The following is a 14,134-nucleotide window of genomic DNA, read 5'->3' as shown; positions in this document are numbered from 1 at the left end:
TCATTGGCACGTCTGGATTAGAGGGAAGGAAACGGGGCTTTGGAACAAGAAGGGGCCAGGAGGTAGCCTGGTGTTCCCAGTGGGGAGAGGAGAGGAATTTCCAACTGTCAGATATAAACCGGGAATGTGCAAATTGCATGCAAAGAGCATATTGTTTCGCGTCTGTAGCCTCCAGCGCACAGATGGCCATGAGCACCGCTTAGGCTCACCGATGGGAAGGTTCAGGATGGGTGGGAGAGGCTCAGGTTTTGGGACTCCCAGGCGGGGCTTGCTCCCACCACCCTGCCCCAAGCCAGACCTCATCTTCTCCTTCCCTGGGCCTGGGGTACAGGGGCTCCCAGGCCTGCCTGCAGCATACACAGTCCCCCATGGAGAGCCTGGGGAACCTCGCTGCTACAGAGGAGACCCCCTTCTTCCTCCCCCTCCAATCAGGTCTTCCTTCTTCTCCACCCTAGCCACGCCTCCATATCTTTAGGGAGCTGTCAGAACCGCAGGGCAAGAAGCCCAGGCTTGGAGGCAGGACCAACTCCACCATTTACCAGCTGTGTGATTTTGGAAAAAATGATTCAACCTCTCTGATTTTCCACTTCCTTAGCTGAAAGTACAAAAACACCTATAGCATCAAGATGCTTTGGGGAATGAATGAGCAAACAAAAAGTTCAGGGGTGGTACAATGTGGTCCCTGTCCTGCTTCCTGCCTGGCAGACTGGCATGATCTCACGCGCCAAGGCTTTGCCTATCCCTCATGATTTTGGTCAGGGAGTTCTGTAAAGTCCCAGAGCCCCAGTCTGCTCATCTGTGAAATGGGCACAATAATGCCCACCATGCTATTTTCAGGGCAGAACCAAACATGGCCTCTGTGCTCTGATTCCTCTAAACTCTCTTGCTCCCCTCAAGTATTGTTCAGGCTTCCTGTGCTGCCTCCCACCATAGAGCCTTTGCATACGCTATTCCCTCTGCCTTTACGCTCTTCCTTCTTGGCTGGGTAAATGTCTACGCTTTCTGTGGATCTCAGCCTGAGTCACTTCCTCAGGGAAGCCCTCCTTGATTTCCTTGACATCTTATTATAGACTGTCTCCTATAGCATACATTGACTGGTGTGATAATTTAATCAACATCCCTCCCCTGCTGTATCTTATGTTTGTGAAGGCAGGGGCTACATCTGATTTTGGGGAATCATTTGGGCTACATCTGTTGTACCCTGAGCCCAGTCCAGAGCATGGCACACAGTAGGTGCTTCCTCTAGGATTACCACTGTGATGCTGTTTGTGAGGTGCTCCCAGTAGCAGAGAGTCAGCCTCAGTGGGGGAGAATGGAGGGCAGGTGCCAAGGTCTACAGAATCAGATCTGGGTCTGTGTTCCCACACAGGGCCTCATGGTCCAAATCTACTTCCCCTGGCCCCAGGCCTGAAGGTGTTATGCCAGAGCCCGCCCCCCGTCTGCCCCTTCCTGCTGCCTCCCCACCCCTCCCAGGGCCCACGGGGGCTGCTGGGGTCAGGGAAGAGTCAGGTGTAGGTAAGCTGCGGTTTGGGGGTTCCGGCCTTGCAGAGGAAATGATGCCACCTTTAAAAGGCCCCTCAGGCTGCCTCCACCCTACCACTTCCAACAGTGCCTGGGGCCAACAGGGCTGCTGTATCTGGGGCAGTGGGCCCTGGGGCCTGGGAGGAAGCCAGGGCAGAGCAAAAAGCCATAGGTCCTGCTTCCTGGAAGAGGGCATAGCGATTATGGAGATCAGGGCTTGCGCAGGAGTGTGTGCTTAGGGTGCCCCCCCGGCCTGTGTGGAGGAAGGGGGCTGCCTGATCTACAGAAGGGCTCCGGCGGCCGTGGTGGGGAGCATCCTGGCCACCCTGGCTGCTTATCAGGCTCCACCTGGCCTCAGTTCCCAGACTCCCCATAAATGAGGGGCTAGCTGCAACTATGCCCATTTTATAGATGAGGCTGCCGAGGCCCAATGAGAGGGCCCCATTTAACCTGAGCCTCAGCTCCTATGGCTGGGGTGGCCAGGAGCCTGAGATGGGAGTGGCGGGACATGGTACCTGCCTGGTATCCACCACTGAGGGTTCTGCTCACCGGCTGCCCTCTGGGAACACTGACAGGGCTCAGGGGAGCTATGCAGCTCATGGCTACTCTTGGCCTCACTACCCCCAGGCTGGCCCTATGGATGGAGGGGGCTTTGGGATACAACTAAGTCACAACAAGGGCCATTGGAACTGAGCACCTCCAGGGAGCTGTGGGGCAGAGAACCCCAAGCAGCTGCATTGGGCTCTTAGCCTGGACGGTGGGTTGGTTTCCGTCCTTCCAGGGTAATGTGATAGGGACCCAGTGGGGAGTGAGAATGTGGCTATAACCAAGGCTGTGGATGAGCTGGATGCCCCATGTGGTCGACAGATGGCCTCAGACCGGATTGGCTGGGGCCCAAGCCCAATACATTGTTAATGTTCTTGTTATCCCTGCAGGCTGCCCACCTGGTAGACCCTCCCTCTGGGGACTACCCCCATTTTCAACCCCCAGCCTGAGGTCCCTGCCTGCCTCACCCACTTCCCCCACCCTCTTAAGAACCTTGCCCGACACCTCTGGCCTCAGCAGTCACCCTCCTCAAAATGCTCCGAGCATGTGGTGTTCCTGCCCTAAAGTCCTTGAGGACAGTGACTCCCACTGCCCATGGCAGCCCTTCCCCAGCACGCCCCAGGCCCTGGCACCGTGGGCCCCACCTCCCATGTTCCATAACATTATATGCTCCTTCCCCCAACCCCCAAGAGAGGGCTAGTTTCCCCTTTACAGATGCCACTCCCATCATATGCTCCTTGGGGCCTAGTTTACAAAGGGCTTCTTATTCGCCATCTCCTGCCAGCTTCAGGGCTGTTGGCAAGATCCTCACTTTAGACCCGAGGAAGAGAAGCACAGAGAAGTTGAACAACTTGCTTGTGTCACACAGCAGAGCTGGGACAAAGCCTCCGTGTTCCTTCTATCGAGTGTCCCACCGTCTCCTTTCTAGTGCCCCCTACCCCCAATCCCAGCCCCCACGGGCTGGCACAAAGGGCAGAGCTGGATCTGGGGAATGCGTCCAAGATGGGCTGGGACTGGAGTGGTTGTGAAGGGTCTGGGCAGGAACCTGCTGCGGGCCTGTCCACGGGCCTGTCTCCAGAGGATGCAGGAAGGTGCAGTGCCACATAGGGATGGAGCTGGCACTGGCCACAGCCAACAGTACAGGGGACAGCCCCAGTCCACAGGCCACTCACCTTCTGTAGGCAGAGCCGGCAGGAGGCCAAGGGAGAGAAAAGGCCAGAGCAGAATGGTTAGCAGTCTGTAGCTCCCCCAGCCCCCTCCCAGCAGGGGTGCGCTGCCTGCCCCGGCCCCGGTCTGTGGTGTCATCCCTAGCCCAGACTGCCCAGGAAGGTGTGGCATGACGGCCGCAGCGCTGTCCCTGGGTGGCCGAAACCCTCACCCACTGCCTGGCCTGTGTGGGGGTGGCTGGTGAAGATGTAGGTTTTGGGGTGCCTTGGGGTGGTGATGGGCTAGGCCTGTGGGGCTCTCACCCGGGGTCTCACTCACCACGGTGGAGTCCACCTTGGGGCCACCATCGTCTGCCACCACCGTCAAGGTGTAGAAGTCGCCTTTTTCCCGGTCCACCAGGCCCTTGACCGTGATCACACCCTGCGGGGAAGGGAACAGATGAAAGGCTGACGACATCATACCCACCAGGCAGAGTCCGCCCCCGCTGCCAAGCTGTCCCGTGCTCCAGCCAAAGCAGAGCCCTCGCTAATCCCCAACATTCTGCCTACTTTCCTACCTTCCACATCGCTCCCTCTGCCCAGCAGAACATCTCCGCGGAGCTCTGTCGGCCTAAATCCTACTTCTTTCTCAGACCTCACTCAGATGATCCCCCAGCCAGGTAAGATCACTCTCATTTGGGCCCCTGGGAGCTCCACTACACCTGTATTGTAGCTCTTTTCACATCTTCCCCTGTGGTGCTCGGATGTACATCCCTGATTATTCTCATTTCTCCTCCCAGTCTACAAACTCTTTGGGGGCTGGGAAGAGTCTCGTTCATCTTTGTGAACCCGATACTCCCTAGGACAAGACCTGTACCCTGCAGTGATTCATACCTTGCCTATTTTCAAAGAAGGGAGTCTGATAAAAGAGATGGAAGAGTAAGATCCAAATAGTAGATAAGAGACTAGCTGCTACTTAGCTAAGACTGGCTATTGTGATGAAGCAATTTACATCTGAGCTTCCTAACAGCCAAGGTAAAAAGAGAAATGTGATGACTTGCATAGCTCTCATTGTCTAATAACAAGAAGGTTACCAGGTTGCCTAGGTATAAGCTTTATCTTACCCCTGAATATTGAAAGGGATGCATTACAGGGGTATTTATCTCAAAGACACTCTATGACAAAGAGGATAGTACTGTGCTTATAGAAGGAGCTCAAGAAATGTTGGTTAGCTTTAAAAGGACTGTGCTTCCTGCCCCTAGGGAGAGCCCTTGCTGTGCCTGCTTCCAGCCTCCCTCACCGTGACGGCATCTATCTTGAAGAGGGCTTTGGCCTGGGCGCTGGTATAAGTGTCGAAGCGGTAGGTGATCTGATTGAGGTTGTCAATGGAGTAGGCCTGGACCCGCACGATCTCAGTGCCCAGTGCCAGGTTCTCCAAGATGGCCGCCTCATAGGAGGCGTTGGAGAACTGCACAGCCTCGTCCAGCTCATTGAGCAGCGTGATGTAGACGCTGCAGAAGCCCTGGTTGAAGGGGGGGGCCTGGTCAGTGGCAGACACGTTCATCAGGTAGCTGGTTTTGGTCTCATAGTCCAGGTAATCCACGGTGATGATGAGCCCCGTGCTCTCGTCAATCTCGAACTTCCCCTCCGCGCCAGATAGGATGCGGTAATTCACCAGGCCGCCGCCCCCTGCAGGAGGACACAAGAGTGTGCAGTCCCAGATGGGGGTGGGGCTGCCCTGTGGCTTCCCAGGCTGCCGACAGCACGCCTGCTACTGGCCCCGAGGGACCAGGGGAGCGGCCCTGGCTGACCTGCCCAGTGTGTACTGCCCCCCACTCCCCGAGAGAAGCGGCAGAGGATGGGGCCAGGGTCTATGTGGACAGCAAGGCCCAACACACACAACCTCTCTGGAGCTTGGCTTTGGCATAAGGTATGTACTGGAGGGATTTGGTTCTGCCTCTGGAGCCTCTAAATTCAAGCTCAAGTAGCAACCCCTCCCCGCCTTGGGTATTTGGACAAGTAGCAATGGGGAAATTAGGGATCTCTTGTGAGGGGGAGCTTTCATCTAGAAAGTGTTAGGGGCAGCATCCTCAGAAGTGGCCAAGACTCCATTTGGTCCCTCCAGCCAAAGGGTGCTAGCACCAGGGACACCTTCCCCTGTCCTCCCCACTCCTCCATCTCAAATCCCTCGGCTTCGGTACATTCTTCAACCAGGAGCTCAAGTTGGGATTCTTTAGCTGAAGTCCACAGACTTCCAGGGGAATGGCCATAAAGCCACTCGGGAAATCCCAGACTTCCTTAAAATCATTTGCTAAACTCATAATGGATGTGTATTCTTCTAGGGAGGGACACTTAGCTCTCACTAATTTCTCAAAGGGATTCCTGACCCAGAAAAGGCCATGAACCATTAGACAACAGGGACATATGTGGCCTGAACTGTCTAAATGGGCCATATAAGGGATGGCAAATCTGACAGTTTTCAGACCGATCTCCGCCCCCCACCCCGTCACCCCATCCTGTGCCCCAGCGGGGCTGGGGATGCTGACAGGGGCTGACATGAGGGAGGGGCTGGAGCTGGGACACTGGGAGCAGCTCAGGGAGCCTCTCCGGGGGGGCAGTGGACCGTCCAGGAAAGAGGTCCTCTCTGGCTGCATCCCTGGCCTGGGGCAGAGGCCCAAATAGCCGGGGCCCATGAAGAGGGCCGCTGTGACTGGCCACATTCTCCCGTTTTGCACCGCCAGCTGCGGCTGTCTCTGGGGCTCAGGGTCCTCGGCGAAGGCGGGCTGCCTTCAGAGCACTCCAGAACACTGCCCCTTGTGAAGCCTGCGTGTGTCAGGCCCTGAGCCAGGCCCGCAGGACATGGAGCCGTCGCTGGCTGGAGGGGCAGGCCTCGGCCAGCTGTGTGACAAGTCCTTTACCTCCCGCAGCCCTGCCCGGCCCCCAGCCAAAGGCTAGCCAGGAGCTGCTGACTCTGCCAGTGAGAAACCTAGACTTTCCAAGCTCGGGACCTTCCCTGTCTCCATCCAGAGATTGGGACAAGTCCCCCACTCCAGTCCTTGCAGGCCTGGGCATCTGGTGCAAATGCCACCGGGACTGTCCCCAGAGCCCCTCCCCAGCCTGAGAGCTGCTGAATTGGGGAGCCTGTGGCGTCCCGAGGATGACGGGCCCCATGGGAGCAGGAGGGACGAGCTGCGGAGGGTGACTCCGGGGAAAGCCGGCCTCACCGGTGTCTCGATCCGTGGCTCGGACTACGATGACCGATGTGCCGATGCCCGCGGTCTCTCGAAGCCCCTGGCGGCTGTATTGCTGCTGTGTGAACATGGGGGCCTCGTCGTTGACGTCCTCCACGTACACGATCACCTGTAGGAGCCAGACCGGGGGTGGAAGGTCAAGGTGGGGTGGAGACCCGAGGAGGCCGGGGCCAGCCCACCTGGGCCTGCGTGTGTGGTCATTGCTCTCCTGGGCTAGGGCGGAGCTCCTGACGGTTGGTCACCATGGCCCCCCCACCTGGCACGGTACCAGGCAAAGGGCAGGTGCTCGAACGTCATTTGATCTTACTCTTGGCACTGCTGCTAACGCTGGGGGATCCTGTGACTAATTAGTGACTCTTCGGGACCATCAAGTTGCTCAGCTATGAAAAGGCAATCCATCAGCCTGGTAACTCATGCTCTGTGCCACGTCTACGGTTGGGAGGAAGACAAGACGAGCCAGGCTTTGCAAAAATGCTTCAAAAGGTTCAAGTGACCCCACTGGAATATCAAGATCTATCTGGGAGAATAGGCACAAAAATGTTCATGATGATTGTAGCAGAGGACTTTGGTGTTCAGACCCCTGTTGATTACCAAGGCACTTTCTCTGGGGGCTCTGTCTGCCAGCCAGCCACAGTGGCTCTTGGCGGGGGACTCACCCCACCCCACCCCACCCAGGCTGCGGGAACACACACACCCAGAGAGCCGGAAGGGCCTGGGGATTATGTCCCCTGGGGCAGCCCCTACCAGGGACTGATGGGTGTGGACTGTAAAACTTGGCTTCCTCAGCCCTGATCGGGTAGTTGGAATGATTCTCTCCAGAGCTCTCCGAGGGGCTGAGTCAAAGTTCCCCAGCTGCCTTTCCTTCCCTGGTCCCACGTCCCTTCCGGCTTTTCCTGGGGACACTTCCTACTTACCATGTTCCTATCAACTCTTGTCCCAGGATTTGCTTCTGAGAAGCCTGGCCAAGAGAGTGGCTCTATCTGAATAGTGGAGTTATGCATCATTTCCATCACTGTTTATCTGTACTTTCTAATTGCTCTTTAAAGAACATATAGATCTTGCATAACAGAAGAAAAACAGTTTAAAAGATCTTTATGGAGAGAGGTCAGGGTCACAGCATTTTTTTTTTTTTTTTTTGCCACACCCCCTGCCCCTGCCCCTCATATCACACAGGAGCACAGGGAGGGTCTGGCCCAGGGACGGGCAGGACCAGCTCTGTGTCCAGAAGGACCAGGGTGGTAGGGGAAAGGAGGGTATCACAGAGTGTTGGTGCTTAAGGAGCCACAGGGAGGCCCAGGGTCCCTGCCTCTTTTCCCAGATGGGGGGATGGAGGCTCAGGGAGGAGGAGGGACGTACCCAAGGCCTCACGGTGACTGAAGGGGTGGGAAAGAGGGGGGGCCCTCCTGGTTCTCAGCCCACCAACCCCTACTCCTCTTTGCTCTCTGTTGGGGATGAGCTGGCCTTAGAATAGGAGACCACCTCCTTGCAGCCTGACAGAACCAGGGTCAGCAGGAACTTGCCAGAAGAATGGAAGCAGCAAGTGGAGCATTGGCAAGAGTGTGCAACACAGATTTCACACTGCTCACCAGCATTCATGGCGGGGCCTCAGCACAGACGATCTGACAGCACTAATATTGGGTTTCTGATCGATCCCGGCCGTCGGGATCAGCCCTGGCTTCTCTCCTGGGCTTAGCTGGGAATTTGCTGGAGAAGTGGGGGGGGCTTCAGTAGCAGAAATGTTGGCCTGACTCGTGGGGAACATTAGCCGGGGGAGGGGGGGGGTGAGGAGAGGCATATGCGGGTAAAGGTTTCTCTATCTTCCCGGCTTTTGGGGTTCCTTGCAGCCCTGTTGCATCATCACATTTTCATGTCCAGACACCCAGAACCCACTATGCAAACTAAAGTGCCCACCCCAGAGCACAGCTGTTCACAAGCCAGAATCTTCTAAGTTTGGCTTCACCAAGAACTTGGCTGGGAAGATCCTGGGTGGGGTGGGTGTGGGGGGAATTTGCATGGACGAATATCGGGAACTCTCTTGCTGTAAACAGAAACCATCCATCTTTCAAAACCGTGAGCCTTCCCCTTCCTGAGTCTGCTTGTCCAACTGGCCTTTACTCTGGGGGCCGTGGGGGCACAAACAGGGCCAGTCTGCCAGGATGATAAGGAGGAGGGGGGTGGCATGGAGCCTGGGTGTGGCCCGTGCTCCATGAGGCTGGCTCCACGCCACCATCGTCTTGTAGTTTCAGCCTTGTTTTAGCAGCAGAGACAGGAGGCATAATGGTGTGTGGTTTGCAAACCTGAGAGACACAGATGTACAGGAAACGCACAGGTCTGCCAAGTTCTTATAAGCGGGAGGGCTCAGCTCCTGGGCCCCCTGGAGAACCAGCCCCACTGTCTGTGTCGTGCTGTGCTCTCCAGAGGGGACAGGGCAGGAGACGTGTGTGCATGCACGTGCACGCTTGCAGGGTACACGTGAGGCCCCCAGACTCTAGGAGGGCCTTTCACTCCGTGCTCCTGGGCCCTTGTCTCTAGAGCGGGACCTGGGGAATGCGGATGGTCCCCAGAAGCCATCTCGGCTCCTGCTGGGCAAATGAATCCGGGGCCAAGCCAGAGTGCCCACACTGTCTTCAGGGAAGTCCCCAGGTTTCTTGGGGCTCAGAGGTGTGGCCGCTGTGTCTGACAAAGGCTATCATGCCTCTACCCTGGGTGCCAGCTCCTAAATTCCCACCTTAAAATGACTCGGGGTTTTAGGCAGTGGACTCGGCTCTGAAGGGCTTGTATGTGAGGCAGCAGAGTGTAAGGACTGAGAGGGCAGACCTGTGTGGACTGCTTGGGTGTGAAGCCCAGCTCTACCCTTATTGCTATGGGGCCCTGTACACACGGCCAATCCCTCTCTGCCTCAGTCTCCTCCTCCATACAATGGGTATGATAACAGTGCCTACCTCGTAGTTATGAGGGTTAAGTGAGTTCAAGGTCATAAAGCACTGAGAAATGCCTGGCGTAGAGTAAGCACCATGTGAGGATTTACTATTCCTCGGGGTTCTCGCAGAGAGGAGCAAAGGAGGGTGGGCAAGCAGGTGTGTTTCCCATCCCCCACCGACCGGCCCAGCCTGGCTTCCATCTGTTTTACACTGTATCCTGGCCCACTGTATACCATTTTGTTTCAAAAGGTCTGTGGTTAGGGGCACCTGGCTGGCTCAGTGGGTGGAGCATGCGGCTCTTAATCTTGGGGTTGTGAGTTCGAGCCCCACATTGGGTGGAGAGATTACTTAAAAATAAAATCTTAAAAAAAAAAAAGGTTTGTAGCTAAAAAAGGTTTACAGTCACAATGTCAAGGCCGACAGGAGCTGGCCCTGGAGAGAGGTGCCCACCTGCTTCTGGGAGAGTGGAGAGTGAGGAGGCCACAGGGAGGGCTCTGATTAGGAAGCTTCAAGTCCAGGTAGCCAACCCAAGTTACGCTGACATCAGTCCCTCTGTGGCCTGAAGTGGGCCCCTCAAAGAGCACGCTCTGATGTAGGTGCACTCACCAGCATGTAAGCAATTCATGGACCTGCAGGGGAGCAGGGCTATGTGGGGATGCCCCGGTTCACATTCAGGTAACTGAGTGTGACCCGCCGTCACCAGCGCCCCGGAATCATCCCAAGCAGCCCCAAGGTGTAAACATCCCAGTGATGTGACCCCCTCAGCCATCCCCACCCGGGGAAGATCTCACTCAGAGGGGCAGCTGTAAGGACCCAGACTGACTGCTCTTTCCATCTCCTCCTGGGGCAAAGCTGAGGGGACACGAGCAAGAGATGGGCCAAGGCTGAGTCACCTACCCCCCAGCACCTCCTGTGTGATGGTGACCCCAGGCAGGTTGCTGTTCATTGTTTCCAGCCTGGGGAAAGAGTGGGGTGGAGATGGGGCTGATAAGAAGCTCATTTTGCTTCACGCAGTCCTGGGTAAAAGTCCCTGCTTTCTCCCCACCCCGGCTTTTCCTATCTCCCACCTACTCTTCACCTTTGGGGTCTGACTCACTTTCCATCTGGTTGCGGGGAAGGGGCTGTGAGCTGCTGAGTGTGCAGTGGGGGGAGGGCGGGGTGACCTTGCGAGGCCATCTCATTTACCTCATCCATCCCCCTGCCATTGGGCAGAACGGTGCCTCAACCAGCCCGGCCAGTCGGAGTATCTGTGCGTCTGCTGTTGACCATTCAGGAAGATGAAGGTTTAATGTGATTTCAGCCACATGGGGCAGAGGCTCGAGGTAAGTGAGGGTGGGCAGAAAAGAATACATTGGACGGGGCATCTGGGAGTGGTAACCGGAATATTTGGGGGTCACTTTCAATGGAAAGTGCACTGGACCTGGACTTGGAAGACCAGGCTCAAGTCCTGGTTCTATCACTAGCGATCCCTCTGTACCTCAGTTCCCTCACATGTAAAATCAAGTTGGCAACATCTCTATCTCGAAGGTCAGATTTGTGAGATTTCCTTATGAGTTGTGTGGGTATGGGGGTTAGTACCGTAAGGACACCTCCTTCATCCCTTAGGACAGACATCAGTATCACTGACCCCCTTCCACATCTGGAGAAACTGAGGCTCAGAGCAAAATGACACTTCTAAGATCCCAGGCTGGGCTTCGGCACGCGCCCGGCAACCATAGCCCCAGGTCATTCAGCACCTAAACCAGTGGTGGCCTGCCCCCACCGGGCCCCCGCTGGTGGCCATCTCCCGGGCCAGCTGTGGTCTCGGCCCACCTCCGAGGCTGCTGCTGAAGGCGAGGCAGGGCTTCACTGCTGACCCCACCCTGCCTCCCAGCACCTTACCCTGACGGAGCTCCGCATGGGACCCAGGTCATGGTTGTAAGCCTCCACTATCAGCACGTGGGATGAGTTCTGCTCTCGGTCCAGGGGCCGGGGCCCTCGCATCAGGAGCCCGTTGCTGACATGGATCCGGAAGTTGTTGCCATGGTTACCTGTGTGGAGGGACAGAGGAGATGCATGGGCTCCGTCCTGGAGCAAGACATGGGATGATCATGGCATAGGGGGAGGAGGGGGAAGTGGGGGGTGGGCCCAGATACCCAGAATGCTGATCCTGCCCAGAGGTCTTGGGACCCTGGCTGAAGCCCACGATGGCAAGAAGTTATCTGCCTCATGCTGCCCTGGCCTGGCAGGATTTGAGGGAGAGGGTAGGAGCCCCCCTTGTACCCTCCTGATGGGAAGGCTGGGGGTCCCTTGACACGCCCATACCCACACGTGTCAGTGGACTCAATATTTCAGAAAGATCTGGGACACTACAAAAAGAGGCACCCAAACCAAATTCTTCGTGGGTGGTTGAACTGAGGATTTTTTGTACATCTTTGGGCCAGTCTAGTACCCGTTCTGCCACCTTGGGGGAACAGCACTCTGATTTTCCTTTGGGGATCCACCCTCCTCCACTCTCAGTCCAGGTGCTTTGTGTAGGCGTGATCTTACCCTGATTTCCAGACTGGGCAGATCAGCAGATTTTAGTCTCTGACCAATAGTAATTAGTTCAGGGATGGTCCCATGCTATATGTTGGGCCAATGACCATCTCCGGGGGGCTTGCTGTGCGGGGGCTGCCCTACCCCAAGGCCCCCTCGGTCAGGGTAATATCCCTTGGCCTCACTTCCCAGACTCCCGGCAGCCTGGAGAAGCTCTGCCATCCTAAGGGTAGGAGCGCTGGCCCTCTCCATCCTAGGGCAGCCCACTCACCATGAAGGATGCGGTACCACACACGCCCAAACTCGCCCTCATCTGCATCTGTGGCTTTCAGCTGAGGGAGAATGAGATACGTGGTCACTCCTCGAATCCCGCCCCTCCCCCCCGCCACCACACAGGGAGAGAAGACTGTGTGCGAAGCCCCTTTCCTGCCTTCTACACCACTCCCAGCCCATCCTGGACAACCTGTGGTTTCCCACAGAAGCTGGGGGTATGAGAGAGGACATGTCTGTCTGACTCGTCCCCCATGAGGACACCCGTTGGTGGCTCTCTGCTGCCCTGTACGGCAGGGGACCTGCCAGCTCTGCTCCTTGATCCTCCACTAGGGTCTTGGGGAGGCTGGGGGAGAAGGTGGATGCAGGCACCGTAGCTCTCTGGCTCTAGGCTTGACGAGGTCAGCCCATAGGAACCTGCTTCCCTCCTTCAGCCTTTTGAGATCCCAGGAGCCGCATCTGAGGGGGCTGGATTGTGTGGCTGCTTCTTGCCCACACTTTCTTGGTCTGAAGCCATCCCGGCCACACTGAGTCCCAGCTGGGCACTGTGTCCTGTAACGGCCACTTTGCAGAAACCCAAAAATCCCACCTCCCACGAGGCGGCTCCATCTTCTATCACCTACACATTTGCTCCAGTCTAGTTTCAGACCCCCCCTGCCTGGCGGCTTGCTTGGCTGTGCCTCAGGCTCACGCACGGCCTCTGGGGGAACTTGGGGGCGTGCTGTTCTCACTCAGAGACATATGCAGTGTTTATCCCTTTTCACACAGAGTCCAGCCTCGAGGCTGCTGGCAGTCAGGGCCAGCCCCAAGGCAAGTCCTGTCAAACCAAGAACTGAACACCTACTCTACCCTGAAGTGAGTCGAGACATTGCTCCCCTGGAAGGTGATGCAGGAAGAGACGTGACACCGTGTGGCTGGGAAGACCCGGGGCCTCGGGATGTTGTCTCAATTGGTGGTGAACTGCTTTGTGATGCCCTGGACCTCTCACTTCTCCTGGATCTGCCCTCTGCTCTGCCCCTCTCCCTGCAACCCTGTGTTGTGTGCTGGGGCTGCCATGTTCCTATGGACCATGGCCAGTGGTGACTGGTCCCGGGGAAGGTACCTGATCAGGACTGGGTCAATCTCATCCTTCGCCGGGACTTTGGACCTTGGGCCCAGAGAAAGAGCAAGTCCATCTTCCTACTGGTGAGAACTGGGAGTACGTGAGCCCATCTTTCACCACCCTCCTCACCAGCTCTGCCCCAGCCACACCCATCTCCTTCTCCATCTTGAAAGCCAAGTGCCTGCTGTTTCCCCCACTGGCCCGCTCTCTCTCCAGATATTTGCATGCTCGCTCTCTCATGTGCTTCAGGTCTCTGCTCAAATGTCATCTTCTCGTCCGGCCTTCCCTGAGCGCTCTATGTGGCACTGCATTCCCCACTCCAATACCTAGGCTGTCCCCACCCCCATCAGCTGCTGACATACTGCATCCTTGCTCAGTGTCTATATTCCCACCGAGAGGACGGGCCTTTGTCCACTGCTATCTCCTCAGTCTCTAGAACAATGGCCCTGGCACTGTGACCACTGTGTTGTATTTCTGGGACCTTGGCGGGCGGCAGTGGGGGGATCCCTGATGGGGAGGCTGCTCAAGACTTAGGCTCCTCTGCAGGCTGCTGGCTTCTGGGGAGGCTGCGGGGGACGCTCTGGCTTCCGAGAAGAAAGAAGGCTGGGGGAGGGGCGTGCATCTGTGTGTGTGGGGGGTGTGTGGTGTGGGGAGGGCTGGAGAGCTACCACCTGGAGGGGTTCCAAGGGCCCACCCAAACTATAAGGAGCAAGCCACGGCTGTCCCTCAATCCTGTGCTTTCTGCCCTAAGATCTCTTGGACCTTTGAAAATGTCTCTCACCCCTCACTTCTGCAGCCAGACACCTTCAAAGGGCAGGTGCTTTTCTGGGAAACTGAGGGGTAAGCCTGGAAGGTGAGGGG

General features: G+C 56.8%; 1 protein-coding gene across 1 annotated transcript in view; it reads right to left on the bottom strand.

The window, feature by feature from the left end:
* Nucleotides 1-2,730: 2,730 nt before the first annotated feature.
* Nucleotides 2,731-14,134, bottom strand: part of LOC129045890 (cadherin-23-like) — a 328,281-nt gene continuing 316,877 nt past the window's right edge. The window contains exons 28-33 of the mRNA XM_054508206.2: nucleotides 12,173-12,233; nucleotides 11,266-11,414; nucleotides 6,437-6,572; nucleotides 4,513-4,901; nucleotides 3,553-3,654; nucleotides 2,731-3,242 (exon numbers count right to left, since the gene is read on the bottom strand). Of these exons, the coding sequence (XP_054364181.2) occupies nucleotides 2,928-3,242; nucleotides 3,553-3,654; nucleotides 4,513-4,901; nucleotides 6,437-6,572; nucleotides 11,266-11,414; nucleotides 12,173-12,233 (1,152 nt within the window). The 3' untranslated portion in view covers nucleotides 2,731-2,927. The remainder of the gene's footprint in view (nucleotides 3,243-3,552; nucleotides 3,655-4,512; nucleotides 4,902-6,436; nucleotides 6,573-11,265; nucleotides 11,415-12,172; nucleotides 12,234-14,134) is intronic.

The sequence above is a fragment of the Mirounga angustirostris genome, unplaced genomic scaffold, assembly GCF_029215605.1.
Source record: "Mirounga angustirostris isolate CCGP_5_RB_7025 unplaced genomic scaffold, mMirAng1.0.hap1 SCAF_6, whole genome shotgun sequence".
Taxonomy (NCBI): domain Eukaryota; kingdom Metazoa; phylum Chordata; class Mammalia; order Carnivora; family Phocidae; genus Mirounga; species Mirounga angustirostris.
Note: the sequence above shows the minus strand (reverse complement) of the source record. Positions and strands in the feature narration are given on the sequence as shown.